Source organism: Mobula hypostoma, chromosome 15, assembly GCF_963921235.1.
Source record: "Mobula hypostoma chromosome 15, sMobHyp1.1, whole genome shotgun sequence".
NCBI classification, from domain to species: domain Eukaryota; kingdom Metazoa; phylum Chordata; class Chondrichthyes; order Myliobatiformes; family Myliobatidae; genus Mobula; species Mobula hypostoma.
Window position 1 is genome coordinate 67,270,590 of NC_086111.1, and position 26,441 is coordinate 67,297,030.

Genomic DNA, 26,441 nt, shown 5'->3' on the forward strand with positions numbered 1-26,441 from the left:
GTGGACTTCTTAATCTTATTAAAAATAAGTGAAATCCTTCCTATAGAGAAAAATAAAAACTTGAAAGCATATATAGTGCAATTATTATTATAGATTTTATATCGAAGTATTTTCTAGATCTTTAGTGGGTGCTAACTTCAGGCATAGACTGCAATTATTTAGTTATTTAAAAGTGTGGTTTTAAAAAGGCAGGAATTGTATGCATAGGTTTCATCATTCAAATAAGGAATAGACAGGGTGAGTAAAGTTTTTGTAGTTATGCCACCAGAAATATGATGTACCCATCAGGAAAGATTACATAGATTGCATTTTTCTGTTGGAGAAGTGGTGACCCTTATCTAAGTTTTCAGAAGTAAGAAAAACTTTCATAGCTTATGAATATTTTCACTTGATTTCCAATCAAACTGGGAATTCCAAATAAAACAATGGCTTAGTAAATGTTGTGGATGTTGAACTTACTATTGCTGAGAGTTTGTGATTAAATTATGAAGATATATTTAAGGGAGAAACAGAAAAACATGAGATGGATTGGATGAGAATGTTAGGCTAGTGGAGGAAGTATGGACGGAAGCTCATGTTTTTTTGTGAATAAGGTTAGGAAATTAGCCTGCTGAAGGCAGTCCTGAGGTTATCTGAGCACTAGTCTATTTTGTGTCACTCGGTGTTTTTATGTGCGACCTTAATAAATACATTTTGATATTTTGATGCATTGATACCTGATAAACACATTTAAATATTGTTGTGATGTTGCATCTTCACATATTGATTGGATTCATCCTTTAATTAAAACCTGATCAGATTGAGTTTAATTACTGAAGAGACTTGCTTTCTGTCTCTCTGGTTGAGGATGGCTTGTTTTCAGTCCAGTTACATGTGTCTTGAGGTTCCTGAAGAGTGGCTTGAAGGAAACGCAGATTCTGCAGATTCTTCCACATTCGCATATGAGATCCCGTCACATACTCAGACCTCTACAGAATGCTTCTGCGCCATTTCGAGAGGTCATGGGTCAGCAATTGTCATGAATCTGTAAGGATATCGTATTCCCTCAAGGAGACCTTGAGGGCATTCTTAAAATGTTTTCAGTCCCCTTGGAAGTTGTCTGCAGTGACAGAGTTCAGAAGTAGAGTGCTTATTTCTGGACTCTGGTGTGAGGCAAGAGGGCAGTGTAGTCTGCCCACTGGAGCTGGTTATGTTGAGAGCCCTGACGCTTGGGATCCTGGCCAGGGAGATGATATTACTATTGTTTTGCCTATCCTGTTTTTGATATGGAGGAATTTGTAGAGTTTTCTTTGATACTTCTCCAGTGGTTTGAGTTTTCTCCTGTAGATTGTCCAGTTTCCAAAGCGTAGAGGAAGGCAGGTACACCATGTAGACCATCATCGTTGTTCAGTCTTGGCCTTGGAATACTGTTTTCCTCAATGGGCCAAAGGCTACATTAGAGATGCCTTGAATTTTGTAATCCATATCTACCTTGGCTGTGTGATGTTCTCTGCATACAAATAACTGAAAAAAGAACATAAGAAAATGGGAACAAGAGCATGGCACTTGGCCCCTCGAGCCTGCTCCACCGTCTTTATGATCATGACTGATAACGACTTGGGCCTCATCTCCTCTCCTGTGCCAGTCGCCCTTAACCCTTAATAAACTGTAAATTCAAAAATGTATTTCCTTTCTTAGTGATGAAACCACTGTCGTGGGCTGAATCAAAGGGGGTGATGAATCAGCATATAGGAGGGAGACTGAAATTCTGGCTGAGTGGTGTCATAACAACAGCCGCTCACTCAATGTCAGCAAGATCAAGGAACTGATTATAGACTTCAGGAGAAGGAAGCCAGTAGTTCGTGAGCCAGTCTTCATCAGAGGTGGAGAGGATCAGCAACCTTAAATTCCTAGATGTTGTTATTTCAGAGTACCTGTCCTGGGCCCAGCACATATGTGCAATTATGAAGAAAGCACGACAGCACCTCTACTTCCTTAGGAGTTTGCAGAGATTCAGTATGACATCTAAAACTTCAACAAACTTCTATAGATGAGTAGTAGGGAGTGTATTGACTGGCTGCATCACAGCCTGTTATGGAAACACCAATGCCCTTGAACAACAAATTCTACAGAAATTTTTAAAAAAGTCCATCGTGGGTAAAACTCTGAATCATTGAGCACATCTACATGAAACGTTACAGGAAAGCAGCATCCATCATCAGAGACCCCCACCATCAAGGCCATGCTCTATTCTTGCTGCTGCCATCAGGAAGAAGGTACACGAGCCTTAGGACTCGCACCACCAGGTTTAGGAATGGTTACTACCCTTCAACTATCGGGCTCTTGAACAAAGGGGATAACATCGCTCAGCTTCACTTGCTCCATCATTGAAATGTTCCCACAATAAATAGGTTCACTTTCAAGGACTCATCATCTCATGTTATCGATATTTATTGCTTATTTATTTAAATTATTGTTTCTTCATTTTGCGTTTGCACAGTTTGTTGTCTTCTGTACTCTGGCTGAAAGCCCTAGTTTGGCAGTTGTTCATTGATTTTGTTATAATTACTATCCGATAGATTTATTGAGTATGCCCACAAGAACATGAATCTCATGGTTGTAAATGGTGACATATATGTACTTTGATAATAAAATTTACTTCGTACTGCGTAAATACCCACAACGATGATTTGATCCTCAACAACTCTGCAGGGTAGGGCATTTCAGAGATTCATCACCTTCTGTGATGCAGTTTCCCCTTCAGCTGGTGGATCAACTCTGCTGCAGCAGGAATATTGTAGGAAGTGGATGTGCAGAGTTATAATGTGGAAAATAAAAAAGAGTATTGGTACCTTGCTTTACCTCAGTCTACATTAGGATTGCATCTTGGTTAGGATCATTGTCGTATAAGGATGAGAATGGAGAGGAGGGCCAAGTATATGGTAAATGTTAGAGTAATGTTGATAGATTTATGAGGGAAGCCAAATCTGGAAAATCTCTTCATAATTCTTTCATTCAACAGTCAAAAGCTTCTAAAACCAGTCACAGTGGTTGTTGACGTCTGTGTTTTTATGAATTTGTCAAATGGTGAAGACTATGTCCAGTGTGTCTGTTGATGGATGCAGTCTGGATGAAGATAGTAAGTGAGAAAACGCAAGAAATCTAGCAAGATGCCAATGATTGCACCATCTTAGAGAATTATTCTCCTGTCCTTCGCACACCCCTCCCAGTCTGTAACCACCCCATATCCTCTTCCCGATGATGTCTTGGGTACATCAGGGATTTCATATGCTCCATAAACCCTGTTACTCAGGGATTTCATATGCTCCATACACCCTATTACTTTTCAACTAATGTTGAAGATAAGAGTCTTTGTTGAGGGGGTCTTTGAAGGACTCCTTCCAGCAGCTGCTTGAAAGATCTTTCATGTCTCGACCTTGCAGAGTGGCACTTATGATGTTTGATAATCGTGAAGAATTCTTGCAGGTTGTAGATTATTACCTTGATGCTGGATTTCTTGTGCTTTCTCACCTACTATCTTCTTTTTAATTAACATTTTTTAATAGGTACAATTTAATGTCAGAGAAATGTATCCAATATACCTCCTGAAATTCTTTTTATTGGACATTTGCCATCAATTCCCTGAACACCATATTTTAGCCTTGAGATGTATTTCTGTTTTTCAAGTCCAAGCATCATTAATTAGTTCCTGGATCTTCTGGTTGGTCTTATCAAATGAGTGTCAGGATTTTCTCAAAGAGAAATAGAGAAATCCATGAAAGCCTGACAATCTTGGCATGATTCTGAAGCAGAGACTTAATTCATGAATGACCCTTACCCCCCAGCGACTTGCCCTCTTTTCATTAATACTATCAATGAGGAGTCACAGGAGCCTGAAGATATACACTCAGTGTTTTAGGAACAGCTTCTTCCCTTATGCCACCAAATTTCTGAAGTGTTCACAGACCATTTCTCACTATTTTTCTCACTTTTTGCACCATATATTTAATAAGTTTATTTGTAGTGATTTTTATGTATTGCACCATACTGCTGCAACAAATTTCACAACATATGTCAGTGATGATAAACCAGATTCTGTATTTTCTTCAAACTGCAGCAACTGCACATCTCAGTCCAGATGAAGCTAGTACTGTAGTATGCTTTATTAATATCCTCCACTGAAAGCTTCCATTGGATAATAAGACCGTAAGACACACAGTACTGTATAAATAAGAAAAAACTAGGGTGCCCAAGACTTGTACAGTACTGTATTTGTCAACGTAGAGCATAGAGCGTGCTTGTAAATCGGACAGGAGCAAACGATGTTGGAAATGGTGAGGGTGGAGTGCCTCTGGAGGTGTGTGGGACAGGTGGCAGAGAAGGAGTGCCGGGGCAGGGTGTGGCATGTGTGCAGACACACCCAGCCCTGAGACAGCAGGCAAGGTCATGTGATTACAAACAATTGTTTATTGATCATTACAGAATGTCTCTCTGGTGCTTCCTGCTCCCTCCCCTCTCCCTTCCCCTTTTCCCAACCATGATGCCCCTGTTTCTGCCCCCTTCCCACTCTCAGTCCACAATAGAGACCTATATCAGAATTAGGTTTACCATCACTTACATATGTCATAAAATTTGTTTTTCTTTCTGGCAGCCGTACAGTGCAATACATAAAATTACTCGGTTTGTACAATGCTGTGCAAATGTCTTAGGCACACTAGCTATATATATGTTCCTACGACTTTTGCACAATACTGCAGGAGCAGAGTTAGGCCATTTGGCACATCAAGTCTGCTCCACCATTTCATCATGGCTAATTTATTATCCCTCTCAACCCCATTCTCCTGTCTTCTCCATGTAACCTTTGACACCCTTACTAATCAAGAACCAATCAACCTTTCTTCCAGGTGAGGCAACACTTCACCTGTGAATCTGTTGGGGTTGTCTTCTGTATCTGGTTCTCTTGATGCTGCCTCCTCTGCGTTGGTGAGACCCGATGTAAATTGGGGGACCGTTTTGTTGAGCACCTCCGCTCCATTCACCAAAAGCAGAATTTTCCAATGGCCAACCTTTTTAATTCCTATCCTCATTTCCATTCCGACATGTCGGTGTATGGCCTCCTCTTTTGCCACGGTGAGGCCACTCTCAGGGTAGAGGGGCAACACTTCATATTCTGTCTAGGTAGCTTCCAACCTGATGGCATGAACATTGATTTCCCCTTCTGTTTTTTTTCTTCACCCTTCCCTCTTCTTTTATTCCACATTCTGGCTTCTTATTTCTTCTCTTCACCTGACTATCCCCTCATCCCGGTGCCCTTTCTCCCATGGTCAACTGTCTGCTCCCATCAGGTTTCTTCTTCTCCAATCATTTACCTTTCTCACATTCTTGTCTTTACCTGTCACCTTCTAACTAATCCTTCTTCTCATCCCCCATCATTTTGCTCTGGTGTTTTCCCCTTCCTTTCCAGTCCTGAAGAAGGGCCTTGGCCCAAAACGTCAATTGGTTATTAATTTCCTTAGATGCTGCCTGAGCTGCTGATTCCTCCAGCATTTTGTGTGTGAACTTCTGCTTTAAATACACCCATCGACTTGGTCTCTATTAGCAGTTTGTGGCAATGAATTCCAAAGATTCGCCATCCTCTGGTTAAAGAAATCCCTCTTTAGAATACAAAGGATTGCAAGTATTTGGTAGGTTTTATGATAGGTTAATCAACATGGTGAATTTAGTTAACTGTGTTTCAGCATCACAGTAATTCTGTTGACTTTATTTTGGTGTTAATTCAATATGACATTTGATACAGTCAGAAAGCATTTCTTTATAGAAACTATCGTTGATTTGATTAACTGAAATGCAATGAATGCAACTTGTTTATTTCTTTGTGTGCAGATCCATGAAAAAAACATCAATTTTTAAGTCTGTTACAAATTGGTTATTTTTACTGTGTAAGATTGTACTTTTTAGGAAACTGTTCATAATCAGAAAGCCTGCACATTTTAATGTAAATACATCTGCCGCATTTGCATGAGGTGGTAAATTTGGGCTGTTGGTTCGACATACCAGAGACTTATTTAAAATTGTTTTGTTGATTTTTTTCAAATTCCTCACTGGACTGCTCAAAACAAAACTTGAGCAATTGTTTAAGATGTGGAAATTTCCAAAAGAACAGCTTTAAAAATTCCATTTAAAGTTTATTTCCATGCGTGGAAAAAGCACAAAAACCTCTGAAGATTTGTAAATGAAGTCAGAAAAACTTGAGTGTAGGTGCCAGGAAATTGACATTTGCTTCTCCTGAGAATGTACTAATATGGTTGATTAATTTGCTTCACCAGTTCTACTTGAAAAAAATATCCAGTTGAAGTCTAACCTTTTTGAGTCAGGCTGATATTGAATCAAAACAAGGTACTTAAAGACACAAATGGTATTTGATAAATGTCACCGTGTTATTGTAAGTTAAGTGAACTTGTGATGTTTTCTTTCGTTAAACCTTTTACCATTAAAATGAGTTTACTGGGAGAAAAGAAGCAAGTGCCAAAAAGTTTCTTCATTTATCTTCACTCTGTTTTGGAGGTTTGATGATTTAGGATGCGGTTTTCATTTGTTTAAAATGTGCAAAAATATCTTAAAATAGGATTGCAGATTACGGAACGTAGCTAGCCTGTTTACTCAGGGCAAGTCCCCAACAAGGCAACATGATTATCACCAAATTTGGTTTAGGGGATGAATATTGTCCAGGACCTGGGATAATTTCTCTGCTCCTCTTTCAGATAGGAAGTCAAGTTGTCTTGATTTAATTACGTATCTGAATGGTTGATTAATCTCTTTGTGGTATATCTTGCCAGCATACTCTGCTTTCCTTGTTTTTCAATTAGTTCTTCATTTTCACATGCTTTAACTTTTAAATGATCAGCAGACTGACATGCTGTTACTGAGACTAGATGATCTAGCCATATGCAAGTGGTATAATAGAATTAAAATGGGTGAGTGTCTATAATTGAGCAATCACAATGTCTGGTGGGTAAGATTTAGTTGTGGCTTTTTAACCAAGAGTTGTATAAATGTTTGAAAGTGAAAGAGAGTTGTGGGATGATCAGGAAAAGCTCTGGGGATGGGATGGAACGGATTTGCATAAATTTCTCTGTGATTTGAATGTATTTTCAAGTTTGAGTTGTGCTCGAACCAACTTAATTGCATTTGTATTTTGCTAGCAAAGCCAATATTGCCTTGTGCTGTCTCACATAGTCTGGTGTAGTTTTGTGTTGTTTCATGTAGCACCGGGGTCCTGGAGGAACGTTGTTTCGTTTTTACTGTGAACTGTACCAGCAGCTTATGGTCAAAATGACAATAAACTTGACTTGACTTGATTTGATTAATTGTACATAACTGTTGCCCTTCCAATGAGATGCATGTGATGGTAGTTCATGGTCAACTGGATTACTCTGGTTCTCTGAGTGAATTGCAGAATAGTTACAGTGTGGATGGAGACCATTCAGCCTTGATTGTATCTACTGGTTCTAGTAAAAGTCATCCTACTAGAATTGAATCTGGCTCCACCACTACACTTGGCATTACTTCCATATCTTAACTACAATAAAGCCTGTACAATCCATTATCCTATTGTTTGGAAATATTTATGGTTTGATACTTGGCTCACAGGAGCCACATTTACAAACTCCTTTTAGACTTTCGGGGACCCCAGCTAAACCCTCTTCAATTAAGCTCACGGACCTACTAAAAGGGATGTATAAACACACAGGGATCCTGTTCCTGAGCTCCCTTTAAGCAAAAAGGACCCTTTTCCCAGGATTATTTTAAAAATACTGGAGCCCCTTTAAACTCAGGGTTATTATTCCCACAAGAATTTTAAATGCATCAGCTCCCTGCTTCCTACACACTTTTAAATTTATTGCGTTTTGTTTCATGTGCCCTCTTGAAATTGTCTGCTTTGCTAGAAAGTTTATTAAAGTCCCGTGTAAAATCTGAAAATGGATAATGAAATGTAGTTGATGTCTTAATGGGAATAATGTCCACTTGTCAAGAACATCTACCAATCCGACATCAAAAATGTCCATGGATGCTGGATTATTAAAGGTTTACTGTATTCACAATAGGTTGAGAAAACAGATTCCTAAAGATATGTTTTTTTAAGGTCCAGTAATGATTGATAGTCACTATTGTTGATACCAGAATTAACTAAAAATTCCTACCTATTCCAATGACATTTCACCTTGCTTCACCAGGGTCCTAAATTACCAGAGATAAATCACACAGTGACTATGATTCATAAAATACAGTATGCCCATTATGGTTTATTTTTAATTACAGTCATATGAGTGTAGATAAAATTGGGGTACTTCAACAATGGGAGAAAGGGAGTATAAACATTAAAAATATATACCAATTGATGACTTGGCATTATTTTAACAGGAACAAATATATGAAATTCTTGATGCAATGTTCGAGAGGAAAGTTGAACCATCAGAGCATGTCATTGACCAAGATGATGATGGAGACAATTTCTATGTAATTGAACGGTAAGGAACTTAAATCCTGTAGTGGAACAGAGATATTGATTTAATATTATATATAGTGTAACTTAAGATCTCTTTTGTGAGTCATTTTGAGAAGATTTTACTAGAATGTAAAATTGAATATTTCTACACATCTTATACCATGCACTGATTATTGTAAATAATAGTTGGAAAACATTATTTTCTGGATTGAAATTTAGTTTTACGATTAGCTTTGAATTCCAACCTCTGACTTGATTTTTAATGTTTATATTTCTAACAGATAGTATTTGTTCAGCATTGGCGCGTGGCCAAGTGGTTAAGGCGTTCGTCTAGTGACTTGAAGGTCACTAGTTTGAGCCTTGGCTGAGGTGGCGTGTGTGTTCTTGAGCAAGGCACTTAATCACACATTGCTCTGCGATGACACCGGTGCCAAGCTGTATGGCTCCTAATGCCCTTCCCTTGGACAACATTGGTGGCGTGGAGAGGGGAGACTTGCAGCATGGGCATCTGCTGGTCTTCCATACAACCTTGTCCAGGCCTGCGCCCTGGAAACTTTCCAAGGCGCAAATCCATGGTCTCATGAGACTAACAGATGCCTATAATCAATTTGTTCAGTAGAGCCTTTATTTTCTTTGCCTCTTTATCTGTCCTTGTCTTCTGAAGCAAAAGCAAATAAACTCTTGGAGATACTCAAGCAGTATCTGGATGCAAAAGGATAACTGACATTTTGGGTCAAGTCCCAGCATCAGGGCAGTGTAATGCAGAGTCTTGACCTGAAAAGCAAACTATCCCTTTGCCTCCACAGATGTTGCTTGACCCCCATAGAGTTCTTCCTGCAGTTTGTTTTATGTTCTAGATTCCAATATCTGCAGCTTCTCGTGTCCCCTTGTGCATTCTGAATGCTTTCTTAAAAACTAAAGTACAAGATAATGTTTAATGCAGTAATTGGATGTTTACTTCAAACATAATTTTATCTTTTAGGTATCTATCTTTTCTACTTATTTTTAAGAGTCATTCTGAATATGTTCAGCATTAGGCTAAAACTGATCAATGCTCATTGAACGACATAACATTGAGCTCCTTCAAAAGTTCAAAAGTCATTTTTCCCTCTCCCCCTTCTTCCATTCCCTACTCTGGTTCCCTTCTTACCTCTCCTCTTCTGCTTCCTATCACCTCTCCCTGGTGCCCCTCCTCCTTCCCTTTCTCCCATGGTCCACTGTGCTCTCCTATCAGATCCCTTCTACTAATGCCTTTACCACCTATCGCCTCCCAACTTCTCACTTCACTACCCCCTCCCCCGCTCACCTGGCCTCTTTCCTCGTTCTTTCCAGTCTTGATGAAGGGTCTTGGCTTGAAACTTCAACTGTTTATTCCTTTTAATAGGTGCTGTCTGACCTACTGAGTTCCTGAAGCATTTTGTCTGTGTTACTCCTTCAAAGGTTTTCTTCTGTTTGAGGAAGTCCTCAAATGAATTAGTACAATACAAACTTCACAAATAATATGATACATGTTATGCAAGATTATGAAATATTCCATGATGCAAAATACACTAATATGCCACCTACACTTTGGTAATTGAAGTAGCTTTATAACTATAACTGCCACTCAAATGCAATACTTTTTAATTCTGGCTCTGGATGAAGCTCATTCCAGTGATTATTTTATATATTACTTGCTTTTTAACCAGATAACTTTGAACATAACTCACTCAGAGGAATTTGTGCAATCCCATCTGTATGTGGAAGCTGCTGAGTTTTATTCCGAGCCTTACTTTATTATATAAACATCAACCACATCAATTAGATTGGGAAAGTCTTTGATTCATGTTGGCCTGCTGCAAGTTTATGAAGTTTGACTATTACTACAACAAAAATGCTGTGATGGGAAGCAAGTCTGAGTGTATCAGCAGCCTGAATGTTGGTGAATATGTTTTACTCCCATGTTGATTGTGATGCTTACCACTTTCAAAGACTGCAGGGGATGGAACCAGGCATAAACCATGCTTAATCCAGGCTGGCTTTATATGTGCACATTTGCTCAAGATTTTGACTGCATATGAAAAATCATCTTTATGTTGCTACTTTTATCCATTTAATAGAAATCTGAACATAGCACAATAACTCCAAGGGTCTGTAATTCCTGGCGTTCTGGGGTAATTCAAACTCTATACTAGCACGTTTAACTGTACTGAACTATAGGAAGTTCATACTTTTCTCCCAGTGCATTCACTATTCATAAATAGTATTATCTACAGCGGTAGGTACAGTGACTTGATCTTTCTACCTTGCGATTTAAAAAAAATACCAATCACACAAGTTTTCATTCAGTTTTCTTCAGACTTGGTACCTTGGTCTGTATTTTCCAAGAAGTGACAGAAGTTCTTAACATTTCTCTCTGTTATTGTTAGGAAGCTGGAACTCCTGCATGAATGTAGAAATCCTGAACTCCCTGACAGGTGCTGAAGATGTCTTGACTGTGCTTAAAAGATGGGTTCTCCTTTACCAGAGTGCCATGTACCTATAGTTTTTTTTTTAAAGATTACGCCTGGCATTCTTATGTTAAGCCTAGATCAGATGAGACCTTATGCAAGGACGCCAGAGTAGTGTATCAATTAGCATTACAGTGCCAGTGACCCGGGTTCAATTTTGCTGCCATTTGTAGGGAATTTGTATTTCCTCCCTGTGACTGCATGGGTTTCCTCCGGGTGCTCCAGTTTCCTCCCACATTCCAAAGGCATATGGATTAACATTTAGGTCTAACTGGGTGGCCTGGACTAGAAGGGCCTGTTACCATGCTGTATCTCTAAATAATAAAAATCGATAAATAAAGCACAATGGACGTACTGATCTCACTGTAGAGGAATAGGTAGATTTCATGTAATTTAATTGTTTGAAATGAAAATATGAGGGGTAATTGATAAGTTCGTGGCCTAAGGAGATGAGTTATACAGCTCTCGTTACATGCATGTACAGTTCAGCTCTTTGAGTGATTATGCAGAAAGTTTGAAGTTAATAACTCATCTCCTTCGACCTTAGGCCACAAACTTATCAATCACCCTTGCTGTGGACCTCTTCTGGAGGTCCAAGACACTGACTTCTGCAAAGAAGGGATCCGTATACTCCACGACCGCTGGACTAAGTGTGTAAATGTAGGAGGGAACTATGTTGAAAAATAAATGTGCTAGGTTTTCTAATGTAAACACGAAGAATTCTGCAGATGCTGGAAATTCAAGCAACACACATCAAAGTTGCTGGTGAACACAGCAGTCCAGGCAGCATCTCTTGGAAGAGGTATAGTCAACGTTTCGGGCCGAGACCCTTAGACCTGACGAAGGGTCTCGCCCCGAAACGTCGACTGTACCTCTTCCTGGAGATGCTGCCTGGCCTGCTGCGTTCACCAGCAACTTTGATGTGTGTTGCTAGGTTTTCTAATATTGACTCCGTCTACCTTAAGGCCACAAACTTATCAATCACCCCTTGTACTGTAAATGTAGTGAATTAAAGAAGATCTTCCCGTACTTCAGAAATTTAAAATGTAAATTAATTTCAATAGTTTGATTTTAAATAGTCTTTGTAAATTTTAAATGTCAACTGGGTAACTGAGCTGCAGGTTTACTACTTGTCAAGCAACACACATCAAAGTTGATGGTGAACGCAGCAGGCCAGGCAACATCTCTAGGAAGAGGTCCAGTCGAGATGCTGCCTGGCCTGCTGCGTTCACCAGCAACTTTGATGTGTGTTGCTTGAACTTCCAGCATCTGCAGAATTCCTCGTGTTTACTACTTGTCAATTTTTTTTTGTGTGGACGAGCTTTGCCACTTGCTAATAATGCAGGACCTCACCAGTCAGGTTGATATTGGTTTGGATGGTGTTTGAAAATTGCATTGTGCTGTAGTCTTTCTGTTGATGCATTTGCAGCTGACTAACTTGATTGTTTTATTTTAGATTCAAAATTTTCTGTGTTATCATTTACACCTATACCTATTGGTTCAAGCAGTTGGTTGAAATAAATAGTTTTGCCTTTCTCTTACATATTTGGTGGTATATAACAACTGCAAGACCACTTACTGCCAGGTATAATAGTATCTCTGAAATATATAGCTGGAAGGTGAAGGCTGTGCATAGTTGGAAAAACCATTACTTGCAATTTATCCTCCAAGACAGACATCATTCTGACATAGTCAAGTCAAGTCTATTGTCAGTTAACTAAATACATGTATATAATGTATAATCATATAATGTATATAGAAATGAGACAATGTTTCTCCAAACCAAGGTGTAAAGCACAGAAGTACACATAACACACATAACGCATGATAACTTATGAAGGTAATGAAAGTTATGACACAAAAACACATTTCCACTCTTCTGCTGTTGTTGCTGGTTCCACAAAACACTTCACGACGCCAGCCATCAGTGATTGGGGTTCACATTCCACCACTGTCCAAAGGAGTTTGTATGTCCTTCCTGTGACTGCGTGAGTTTCCACCTGATACTCTGCTTACTTCCCACATTCTAAAGATGTATGAGCTAGGGTTAGTGAGTTGTGGGCATATTATGTTAGCAGTGGAAGAATGGCACACTTACGAGCTGCCGTTGTTGCAAATGTCACATTTCATTGTCTTAATGTATACATGACAAATAAAGCTAATCTTTCTTTCTTTTTTTTTGTAACCTCTATATTTTTCTGCTAACTCAAGGTGATGATGTTGCATCTCATTCCTCCCTCTTACCTGGTGAATGTAGTTTTAATGCTGCTCATCCTCAGCTAAGTTTTCCTGCTCTTCCTCTTTCTTAGTTTTAAATTGTGGTGTTGTAGAGTTGTGTACAGCATGGAATTGGGCCTTTCAGCCCAGCCTAGCTACTCCTAGTTGTATGCGTTTGGCCCATATTGCTCTAAACTTTTCCTATCCATGTACCAGTCCGGAGGTGTTTGCTGCTCCGGGACATTTTTACATCCTGATACCATCATGTGCTTTTTCATCCTGCATGAACTGTAAACTGCATTTGCTCATGACTCCCTGTGTAAAATGCCTTGGGAAATCTATCAGTGGTATACATTTGAAAAGAAAAAACTTTAAGTAATAGGTTACATAGCAACAGGGCATACTGAGGTGAAATATCAATAACGATCAGTACTGTAAGATAAATTGATATGCATTTATTGTCTGCTTTCACGGCCAATATTTTACCTAGTGTTTTTTACTTAGCATGAAATGAGATTTGCTTTCACTTGTGACTTCCTTGCATTAATGTGATGTTCAGTCATTTTGAGGTAAGCATTTTTTCTGAATAAAATACATGATCGTTAATTTAAGATCTACATTGTGCAGATAGAAATGGATGATATTGTTTTAGGCATCTGATTTTTTTTTGACATCTGAGCATGAATTTTCATGGCAATTCTGCCTGCTGTATGGCCAAAAACACATCAATCAAAGTTTTCCTTTCATGCGAAATATTTCTTATGAGAATTCGCAGCAAAGAAATTGCACTGGCGTGTAGAGAGACAAGCTTGTATTTTTCAGAACTGATTCCTGCACACTCTATCACAGTAATAGTATTGTAAGCAAAAAGAACAGGCATCCTGACAGCAGTATGAATCTTATCAATGAAGAGCTCACAAAGACCATCAGATTGGTTGACTTTCATTTTCTAATGTTGGTTGAATACCTGAAAAATGCTGTTTTCAAATATTACTGTGCATTAAAGCATTTGGAGAAGAATTATTACGCATGCAATCATACAAAAATCAAAAATAAATTATTTTTAATTTATTCTATTTTTCCTTCCTATTGCACATTTAGAGAAGTGGTGTTGCCAAGCTGGATAGTGGAATACCCTTCTGTGGGATGTGGGAAGGCAGAGAGACCTCCAGTGTTGGTGATGACTACACCTGCAAGAAGTGCATCCAGCTGCAGCTTCTAACAGGCTGGAGGTGAAGCTGGATGAACTCTGGATAATGCGGGAGGCTGAGGGGTTGATAGACAGGAAGCACAGGGAGGTAGTTAAGCTTAAACTGCAGGACAAAAGTTACTTGTTGACTGTCAGGAGGGGGAAAGGGGTTGAACACCCAGTGCAGAGTACCACTGTGGCTATCCTCTTCATAAACAGCTATACCACTTTGGATACTTGGGGGGAATGACCTACCAGAGGGAAGCCCCAGTTGTCAGGTCTCTGGCACTGTGGCTCAGAGGCGAAAAGGGGAGAAGAGGCAAGCTGTACTGATGGGAAATTTATTGGTTAGGAGAAAAGAAAGGAGGTTCTGTGGACAAAGCGAGATTTCCTGATGGCATGTTGCTTTTCGGGTGCCAGGGTCAGGGACATCTTGGATCAAGTCCGTAGCATTCTTGAGTGTGAAGTTGAGCAGCCATGGTCATGATCTACATCTGTACCGATAACATGGGTAGGAGGGGGTGATGTGGTCCTGCAAAATGAGCTCATGGAGTTAAGTGCTAAGTTAAAGATAAGACCTCCAGGGTTGTGATATCAGGATTGCTACCCACGCCACTCGCTAGTATGAAATAGGAAGATTATACAGTTTAATATGTGGCTAAGAGAGGGCTTCAAATTTTTGGATCCTTGGGGTCTCTTCCAGGAAAGGTGAAACCTGTACAGAAGGGACAGTTTGCACCTGAGCTGGAGGGGGACTAATATCCTAGCGATAAGTTTTGTTAGTTTCTGCACGATGGGGTTTTAAACTAGAGTAACAGCTATGAGGGAATCAGAGCGGCAGAATACATTGTGGAATTTTAGTGGAGAAAGATGTTGAGCCTATATACAATCAGGAATCAAAAGGTTGAGCATAGTGGCACTAATGTTCTGAGCCGCATATATTTCAATGCAATGAGAGGCAGATGTGCTCCGGGCATGGACCAGCACATGAAATTATGACATTGTAACCATTATTGAGACTTGGCTGCAAGGGGGCAGGACTGTCAGCTCAATGTTCCGGGGTTTCATTGTTTTTGTGATAGAGTGGGTGGGATTAAAGGGAGAGGGATGGCATACTAGTCAGAGAAACTGTCACAGTAGTGCTCAGACAGGACAGACTGGAAAAAGTGAGGCTTTATGGCTAGAGCTGAGGAATAGGTAAAGAACGATCACCTTAATAGGATTTATATTATAGACCACCGAGTAGTCATTGGGATTTAGAGGAAGAATATGTGGAGTTCACGTGCAAGAAGCACAAGGTTGTGATAGTAAGTGATTTTAACTTTCCACATAGTAACTGGGACTCCTGAACTGTAAAAGAGCTGGATGGAAAGAGTTTGTCAAGTATGTTCGGGAAGGTTTACTTGATCAGTGCTTAGAAGTCCCAACTGGAGAGAGTACGATACTAGGTCTCCTATTAGGGAATGAAACAGGTGACAGAAGTTTGTGTCAGGAAACACTTTGCATCTGATGATCATAATGCCATTAGTTTCAAAGTATTTATGGAAAAGGATGGGTCTGGTCCTTGGGTTGAGATTCTAAAATGGAGAAAGGCCAATTTTGATGGCATCAGAAAAGATTTGGCAAATATGGATTGGGTCAGGTTGCTTTGTGGCAAGTGTGTGCTTGGTAAGTGGGAGGCCTTCAAAAGTGAAATTTTGAGACTGTGGAGTTTATATGTTCCTGTCAGAAGAAAGGGAAGGATTACAGGTTTAGGGTACCTTGGTTTTCAAGAGATATCAAGACCCAGTTAAGAAAAAGAGGAAGGCGCACAGCACTTGGTGGCTGGGAGAAACAAATGAGGTGCTTAAGGAGTGTAAGTGCAAAGGAACAACATAAGAAGGAAATCAGGAAGGTAACAAAATGGCACAAGGTTGCTTTAACAGACGGTGAAGAAGAATTAGATTAGATTATGAAGACACGCAGTCCTCTTTTATTGTCATTTAGTAATGCATGCATTAAGAAATGATACAATATCTCCTCCGGTGTGATATCACAAAACACAGGACATACCAAGACCGAAAAAACTGACAAAACCACATAATTATAACATATAGTTACAACAGTGCAACAATACCATAACTTGATGAAGAAGTCCATGAGCACAGTAAAAAGTTCAAAGTCTCTCAAATGTCCCACATCTCACGCAGACGGGAGAAGGAAGAAAAACTTTCCTTGCCATGCCACGACCACAGTCCGACTCTGAGTCATCCGAAAACTTCGAGCCTCCGATCAGCTCTCCGACACCGAGTACTGAGCGCCATCTCTGTCTGAATGATTTGACCTCAATCTCGGTCGCCAACAGCAGGCAAAGCTGGGGATTTTGAGGCCTTCCATCCGGAAGATTCCCGACCGCGCAGGAACAACAGCAGTGAATTGGCGTTTCAGAAATTTCTCCAGATGTTCCTCTGTGCTTTCACATCCGTCTCCATCAAATCAGAATTGTCCACGGCCCCTATTTAATGGATACAATATTATTTTTCACCGGAGGGCTGTGCACGCGCGGCATGCTGCTCTCTCTCCTCCTGCCAGTTGAATTCTTAGGGCTTTTACAGATATATTAAGAACAAAAAGATAGTAAGAGACAAAATTGGTCCTCTGGAAGTTCAGAGTTGTTATCTATGTGTGAAGCCAAAAGAGCTTGGGTTGATTTTAAATGCACCTTTTGTATCTATATTTACTCGGGAGACAGACGCAGAGTCTACAGAAGTGAGGCAAAGCAGTCGCGAGGTCATGGATTACAGAGGAGGAGCTGCTTGCTGTCTTGAGGCAGATTACGGTGGATAAATTCCCAGGACTCTGTGGGAGGCTAGTGCAGAAGTTGAAGGGGCCTTACCAGAGATACTATATTTAAATATCCTTAGCCGTGAGTAAGGTGCTGGAGGATTGGAGGATAGCTAATATTTTTTCCGTTGTTTAAGAAAGAGTAAGAATAAAATAGGAAAGTATAGGCTGCTGAAGTATAGGCTACATCAGTAGTGGGAAAGTTATTGGATGGTATTCTAAGGGATTGGATATATAGCTATTTGATAGACAGGAACTGATTAGGGATAGTCATTATGGCTTTGTATCTGGCAAGTCATGTCCAACCAAACTTCTAGAGTTTTTCGAGGAAGTTATCAGGAAAGTTGGTGAAGGCAAGGAGTTGCAGTACGTGTGCCTGCAACACTGTGTGTCCGACAGAGTGATCAGCAGCACTGGGGCTCCACAGGGGACTGTCTGGTCTCCCTTTCTCTTCACCATTTACACCTCGGACTTCAACTACTGCACAGAGTCTTGTCATCTTCAGAAGTTTTCGGATGACTGCCATAGTTGGATGCATCAGCAAGGGAGATGAGGTTGAGTACAGGGCTACGGTAGGAAACTTTGTCACATGGTGTGAGCAGAATTATCTGCAGCTTAATGTGAAAAAACTAAGGAGCTGGTGGTAGACCTGAGGAGAGCTAGGGTACTGGTGACCCCTGTTTCCATCCAGGGGGTCAGTGTGGACATGGTGGAGGATTACAAATACTTGGGGATACGAATCGACAATAAACTGGACTGGTCAAAGAACACTGAGGCTGTCTACAAGAAGGGTCAGAGCCATCTCTATTTCCTGAGGAGACTGAGGTCCTTTAACACCTGCCGGACGATGCTGAGGATGTTCTACGAGTCTGTGGTGGCCAGTGCTATCATGTTTGCTGTTGTGTGCTGGGGCAGCAGGCTGAGGGTAGCAGACACCAACAGAATCAACAAACTCATTCGTAAGGCCAGTGATGTTGTGGGGATGGAACTGGACTTTCTGACGCTGGTGTCTGAAAAGAGGATACTGTCTAAGTTGCATGCCATCTTGGACAATGTCTCCCATCCACTACATAAAGTACTGGTTGGGCACAGGAGTACATTCAGCCAGAGACTCATTCCTCTGAGATGCAGCACAGAGCATCATAGGAAGTCATTCCTGCCTGTGGCCATCAAACGTTACAACTCCTCCCTTGGAGGATCAGACACCCTGAGCCGATAGGCTGATCCTGGACTTATTTCATAATTTACTGGCATAATTTACATATTACTATTTAACTACTTATTACTATTTTCTATTACTTTTATTTCCATGACTATTACTGTTTACTATTTACTAATAGTAGTATTACTATTACTATTTCTATTACTATTTATTATTTATGGTGCAACTGTAACGAAAACCAGTTTCCCCCCGAGATCAATAAAGTATGACTATGACTATGACTACTAGATAGATGTTATCTACATGGACTTTAGCAAGACCTTTGACAAGGTCCCACATAGGAGGTTGGTCAAGAAGATTCATTTGCTTGGCATTGAAGATGAGAAAGTAAATTGGATTAGACATTGGTTTTGCGGGAGAAGCTAAAGAGTGGTAGTAGACGATTGCCTCTCTGACTGAAGGCCTGTGGCTATTGGTGTGCCACAGGGGTCGGTGCTGGTGTGCTGGGTCCATTGTTTTTTGTCATCTATCTGGATGATAATGTGGTAAACTGGATCAACAGATTTGCAGATGACACCAAGATTGGGGGTGTAGTGGACGGCGAGGAAGACTCAAAGCATGGACTAGGATCTGGACTAGCAGGAAAAATGGGCTGAAAAATGGCAGATGGAATTTAATGCAGACAAGTCTGAGGTGCTGCACTTTGGGAGGACCAACCAGGGTAGTTCTTACACGGGGAGCATTAGGGTCATGAAGTGAGGTGTGCGGTAGAGCAGAGGGAGCTGGGAATACGGATGCATAATTGAAAATGGCATCACAGGTAGATGGGGTTGTAAAGAAAGCTTTTGGAACATTGGACTTCATAAGTCAATGTATTGAATACGGAACTTGAGATGTTATGTTGAAATTGTATAAAATGTTGATAAGTTGGAGTATTGGTCACCGACGTACAGGAAAGATGTAAATAAGGTTGAAAATTTACAAGGATGTTGCCAGGACTTGAGGACCTGGGTCATGGGGAACAGTTGAATAACTTAGGCCTTCATTCACTAGAACGTAGAACATTCAGGGGAGATTTGATAAAGGTATACAAAATTATGAGGGGTTTGGATAGGCTAAATGTAAGCAGGCTTTTTCCACCGAGGTTGGATGGGACTGCATTTAGAGTTCATGTGTTAAGGGTGAAAGCTGTAAGGGGAACATAAGGGGAAACTTCACTCAGAGGGTGGTAATAGCTGCCAGTGCAAGTGGTGGATGCAGGTTCAATTTCAACGCTTAGGAAGAATTTGAATAGGTACATGGATGATAGGGGTATGGTTTTGGTGCAGATCGATGGAACTAGGCAGATTAATGGTTCGGCATGGACTAGACCTGGATGGCCTGTAAGGCCTATTTCTGTGCTATCGTGTTCTCTGGCTGTAATTCATACAAAAAGCAGTGCAGGAAGCCAATATGAAGCACATTTCAGCACATTTAATTCATCCTTTATAGTGTACAGCTATTTGAAGAAATGACTGTAAATTTACAGTTTTCTCCGAAATTACCCTCATGATATATTTCTCGTTATAAGACCATTTGGTATAGGAGCATAAGTGGGTCATTCGGCCCATTGAGTCTGCTCCACTATTCAACCATGGGCTGATCCAATTCTTCCAGCCATCCCCACTCCCCTGCCTTCTCCCCATACTCTTTGATGGCCTGATTAATCAAAAACCTGTCTATCTCTGCCTTAAATGCACCCAATGACTTGGCCTCCACAGCCGCTTGTAGCAACAAATTCAGCAGATTTACCACCGTCTGACTAAAGTAACTTCTCCGCGTCTGTGTTCTAAATGATGTCCTTCAATCCTTAAGTCGTGTACTCTTGTCCTAGACTCCTCTACCATGGGAAATAACTTTGGCATATCTAATCTGATCAGGCCTTTTAACATTTGGAATGTTTCTATGAGATTCCCCCTCACTCTCCTGAACTCCAGGGAATACAGCCCAAGAGCTGCCAGACGTTCCTCATACGGTAACCCTTTCATTCCTGGAATCATTCTTGTGAATCTTCTCTGAACCCTCTCCAGTGTCAGTATATCCTTTCTAAAATAAGGAGTTAAAAACTGAACACAATACTCCAATTGTGCCTTATAGAGCCTCAACATCACATCCCTGTTCTTATATTCTATACCTCTAGAAATGAATGCCAGCATTGCATTTGCCTTCTGCACCACTGACTCAACATGGAAGTTAACCTTTAGGGTATCCTGCACCAAGACTCCCAAGTCCCTTTGCATCTCTGCATTCTGAATTCTCTCCCCATCTAAATAATAGTCTGCCCATTTATTTCTTCCACAAAGTGCATAACCATACACTTTCCAACATTGTATTTCATTTGCCACTTCTTTGCCCATTCCCCTAAACTATCTAAATCTCTCTGCAGGCTCTCTGTTTCCTCAACATTACCCGCTCCTCCACCTTTCTTTGTATCATCGGCAAATTTAGCCACAAATCCATTAATCTCATAGTCCAAATCATTGTCATACATTGTAAAAAGCAGTGGTCCCAACACCGAACTCCAGTGGTAACTGGCAGCCAGCCAGAATAGGATCCCTTTGTTCCCATCTCTGTTTTCTGCTGATCAACCAATGCTCCACCCATGCGAGTAACTCCCCTGTAATTCCATGGGCTCTTATCTTGTTAAGCAGCCTCATGTGTGGCGCCTTGTCAAAGGCCTTCTGAAAATCCAAGTACACCACATCTACTGCATCTCCTTTGTCTACCCTGCTTGTAATTTCCTCAAAAAATCACAGTAGGTTAGTTAGGCAGGATTTTCCTTTCAGGAAGCCATGCTGGCTTTGGCCTGTCTTCTTATGTGCCTCCAGGTATTCCATAATGTCTCCCTAACAATAGATTCCAACGACAACCAACCACTGATGTCAGGCTAACAGGTCTATAGTTTCCTTTCTGCTGCCTCCCACCCTTCTTAAATAGTGGAGTAACATTTGCAATTTTCCATTCACCCAGTACAATGCCAGAATCTATCAATTGTTGAAAAATCATTGTTAATGCCTCTGCAGTCTCATAAGCTACTTCCTTCAGAATCCAAGGGTGCATTCCATCAGGTCCAGGAGATTTATCCGCCCTCAGACCATTAAGCTTCCTGAGCACCTTCTCAGTTGTAATTTTCACTGCACAAACTTCACTTCCCTGACACTCTTGAATGTCCGATATACTGCAAATGTCTTCCACTGTGAAGACTGATGCAAAATACGCATTCAGTTCCTCTGCCATCTCTGTGCCTCTCATTACAATATCTCCAGCGTCATTTTCTGTTGGTCCTATTTCTACCCTCAAATCTCTTTATATACTTAAAAATATACTTATGAGCAGAAGCAGAGATGGGCAGTGCCCTCCTGTGTTTTCTATTGCACCTGAAGAACTTTTTCCCCCTGGAGGCCATTTGGCTTTGGTGTTGCTCATGCACCATGAGTGAAATGGTTAAACAGCTACTAGAAACAGATTAACTAGAAACAATATTAGAAAAAATTGAACAGATTTGAGAAAAGAGAATGCTAAGGCTAATTGATGTATTAATCTTTAACGTAACAAGAAGGTTAGGTAAATAGATATTTTCTATCTATGGAATATATTTTCTCTTGTAGGGGAGATGAAAAAACAGGAAGAATAAATGGCCACAAATAATTTGAGGAAGTATTGTGTGACACTCAGTGCCATCTACGTCAGATTGCTTGATTGGCATCCTCCCAACTACCCTAAACATTGATTCCCTCAATTAGCCTGATTGATTCATTTTAGTTACTTGTCAGGACTGTTCCACAGTGCCTTTCAAGCTTGCAGGTGCTGTTGTAACAGCCGGGCCAAATAAATGCAGGAATCAATCCAGTTGATTAAGGGAATCAATGTTTAGGGTAGTTGATGGGATGTCAATCAAGCACAACATAAACAAGAGATCCTGCAGATGCTGGAATTCCACAGTAACATGCACAAAATGTTAGAGGAGCTCAGCAGGTCAGGCAGCATCTATGGAAATGAACGAAGAGTCGACATTTTGGACCAAGACACTTCATCAGAACTAGAAAGGAAAGTCAAAGTCATAGTCATACTTTATTGATCCTGGGGGAAATTGGTTTGCGTTACAGTTACACCATAAATAATAAATAGTAATAAAACCATAATAGTTAAATAGTAATATGTAAATTATGCCAGGAAATAAGTCCAGGACCAGCCTATTGGCTCAGGGTGTCTGACCCTCCAAGGGAGGAGTTGTAAAGTTTAATGGCCACAGGCAGGAATGACTTCCTATGACCATCTGTGTTGCATCTCGGTGGAATGAGTCTCTGGCTGAATGTACTCCTGTGCCCACCCAGTACATTATGTAGTGGATGGGAGACATTGTCCAAGATGGCATGCAACTTGGACAGCATCCTCTTTTCAGACACCACCGTCAGAGAGTCCAGTTCCATCCCCACAACATCACTGGCCTTACGAATGAGTTTGTTGATTCTGTTGGTGTCTGCTACCCTCAGCCTGCTGCCCCAGCACACAACAGCAAACATGATAGCACTGGCCACCACAGACTCGTAGAACATCCTCACCAGACACCATAATAAGGTGGTGGGGGAATGAGAGGACAGATATAGGTTAAGCCAGGTGGATGAAGTAATAAGCTGGGAGCTGATAGGTGGAGAGCAGAGTGGACCGTGGCATTTGTTTTACGGTATATGGCGCTGAGCTGCACGCAATACTTCCTCAATATTCATGGTCATTCATGTTCACTGATTTTCATTTCTCCTGCAAGTGAAAATATGTTCCAAAACCAGCTAGCAATACGGAGCATCACTACATGTGGGGCTGCTTTTGAGTTTCATGTCATCTAAGCTCAGAGACATTGGTCCTAGATTGTCACCAGGTCAAGTCCTGGAACTCCCTACCCGAAGGCATTGTGGAATATTCATCAGAATGACGGTAAAGGTTCAATAAGGTGGCTCAACACCTTTTTAGGGTAATTAGGGATGTGCCCAAGTGCAATAAATGAATAAATACAAAAAAGTTGGAAATTTCTACCCCACTTGAGCTTGAAATAGCATGGGTACATTTAAGGGGATATTCTAGGCTAGTACAACATGAAAAAGTAGAAAGTTAAATCTAAATATGAGGCAACTCCTCTATCGGAGTATAAACATTACTTGTGATAAGTAAGGCCACAGACATAAGCCAGTCCTCACTGGAGGATCAGAGGTGGAGAGGGTCAGTAACTTTAAGTTTCTGGGTGTTACTGTCTCAGAAGACCTGTCCTAGACCCATCACATAAATGTAATTGCAAAGAAAACACAACAGCACTTCTACTTCCTCAAGAGTCTGGAGATTCGACGTGACATCTAAAACTTTGACAAACTTCTGTAGGTGTGTAGTGGAGTGTATATTGATTGGCTGCATCACGGCCTGGTATGGGACATCGATGCCTTTGAACGGAAACTCCTACAAAAGGTAGTGGATTCAGCCCGGTACATCACAGGTAACGTGCTCCCAAGCATTGAGCACATCTTCATGAAACGCTGTTGCAGGAAAGCAGCTTCCATCATCAAGGATCCTCACCACCCAGGCCATGCTCTTCTCTCACTGCTGCCATCAGGTAGAAGGTACAAGAGCCTCAGAACTTGTAGCACCATGTTCGAGAACAGTTACTACCTGTCAACCAAAGGGGGTAACTACATTTACGTAATGAGATGTCCCCAGAACCAATCATCTCACTTTAAGGACTCTTTATCTTGTTATTTCAGGTTCTCATTATATCTTGCTATTTACTTATATTTGCATTTGCGCAGTTTATTGTCTTCTGCACTCTACTTGATCTTTCATTGATCCCGCTATAGTTACTATTCTATAGATTTGCTGCGTATGCCCACAGGAAAATTAATCTCAGGGTTGTATGTGGCGATATATATTTACTTTGATAATAAAATTTACCTTGAACTTTGAATTTTTGACCTCATCTCTTAATGTTATATGGAACACAATCTGCTACATTGCCAGCATGTCTGTAGTTTTAGTACAGCCTATGAAGGGAAGCTAACTGCTGTTAAAATGGAGACGTATCCTTGGAATCTTATAAATGCAGATGATGTATTGTCAGAATAGTTTGCTTAATTAATTTTGTAATTGTGCTGTTTTATCATATCTGCATTTTCTGTTGGTACTGTAATTTCAATGAGTTGATGACTTTGTCTTTGCAACTAAATAGAGAAAATGTCTTTGATATTTTAAAGAAGAGACCTGAAGGAAAGACCAGAAGGCCATAAGACATAGGAGCAGAATTAGGCCTTTTGGCTCACCAAGTCAGCTCTGCCATTGGATGATTTATTATCTCTCTCAAAATTCCATTCTCCTGTCTTCTTCTCATAACCTTTGAAGTCCTTCCTAGTCTAGAAGCTATCAACCTCCACTTTAAGTAGACCCAATGACTTGGCTTCTACGGCCATCTGTGGCAATGAATTCCACATATTAACTACCCTCCGCCTAAAGAATTTCCTCCTCATCTCTGTTCTAAATGGAAATTCTTGTATTCTGAGACCGTGCCCTCTTATCCTAGATTCCCCTCTATAGGAAACATTCTCTTCACATCCACTCTAAGTACGCTGAAGCATTCTGCCAATATATTGAAAATACTATTACAAATTTGTTTTGCCAAGTACATTTGAATGCATCAATGATGAACATTAAGGACAAGATGATTTTTAGAATGTTGAGTATGAATAGTGTGGATATAGACCACTTAAGTGTGATACTACATGATGTCTTGAGAAACTAAGGGGAAATTCAATAAAAATCCCATAGGGTATTGAAAATATTTGCCACTTCTTTTGGGCTGCTGAATTGTCTGAAATCAGGTTGATGTCAAGTTATGTCAAGTCAAAGTAAATCAATTGCCAAAATATGTACAGTGCCTATAAAAAAATATTCGCCCCCGCCCCCCCCCGGAAATTTTCATGTTTTATTGTTTGACAACATTGAACCACAGTGGATTTAATTTGGCTTCTTTGACACTGATCAACAGAAAAGGTTCTTTTACGTCAAGGGGAAAACAAGTTTATACAAATTAGTCTAAATTTATTACAATTATTAAACACAAAGTAATTGCTTGCATAATTAGTCCCCCTCCCTTCAGGTGAGTATTTAGTAGATGCACCTTTGGCAGCAATTACAGCCTTGAGTCTGTGTGGATAGGTTTTTGTCAGCTTTGCACATCTGGACACTGCAATTTTTCCCCATTCCTCTTTACGAAACTGCTCAAGCTCTGTCAGATTGCATGGGGATTGTGAGTGAACAGCCCTCAAGTCCAGCCACAAATCCTCAATTGGACAAGCCATTCCTGTGTAGGTTTGGCTTTATGCTTGGGCTCATTGTCTTGTTGGAAAAAAATCTTCTCCGAAGTTGCATTTCTCTTGCAGGCTGCATCAGGTTTTCTTCCAGGATTTTCCTGTATTTTGCAGCATTCATTTTACCCTCTACCTCATAAGCCATTAATTGCTTGCTACAGTGAAGCATCCCCACAGTATGATGCAGCCACCACCATGCTTCATATAAGGGATGGTGTGTTTTTGATGATGCGTGGTGTTTGGCTTACACCAAACTTAATGCTAAGTCTGATGGCCAAAAAGTTTAATTTTGGTTTCATCAGACCATAGAGCCTTCTTCCAGCTGACTTCGGAATCTCCCACATGCCTTCTGGCAAACTCTAGCCGAGATTTCATGTGTGTTTTTTTTTCCAACAGTGGCTTTCTCTTTGCCACTCTCCCATAAAGCTGTGACTGATGAAGCACCTGGGCAACAGTTGTTGTATGCACAGTCTCTCCCTTCTCCGCCACTGAAGCTCGTAACTCCTCCAGAGATGTCAAAGGTCTCTTGGTGGCCTCCCTCACTAGATCTCTTCTTGCACTATCACTTAGGTTTTGAGGATGACTTGCTCTAGGCAGATTTACAGCTGTGCCATGTTCTTTCCATTTCTTGATGATTGACTTAACTGTACTCCAAGGAATATTCAGTGACTTGGAAATTTTCTTGTATCCATCT

At 40.6% G+C, this 26,441-nt stretch overlaps 1 protein-coding gene across 1 annotated transcript in view; it reads left to right on the top strand.

The window, feature by feature from the left end:
• Nucleotides 1-26,441, top strand: part of prkar2aa (protein kinase, cAMP-dependent, regulatory, type II, alpha A) — a 373,389-nt gene that overhangs the window by 281,576 nt on the left and 65,372 nt on the right. Inside the window, exon 11 of the mRNA XM_063068220.1 lies at nt 8,401-8,507. Coding sequence (XP_062924290.1) covers nt 8,401-8,507 — 107 coding nt within the window. The remainder of the gene's footprint in view (nt 1-8,400; nt 8,508-26,441) is intronic.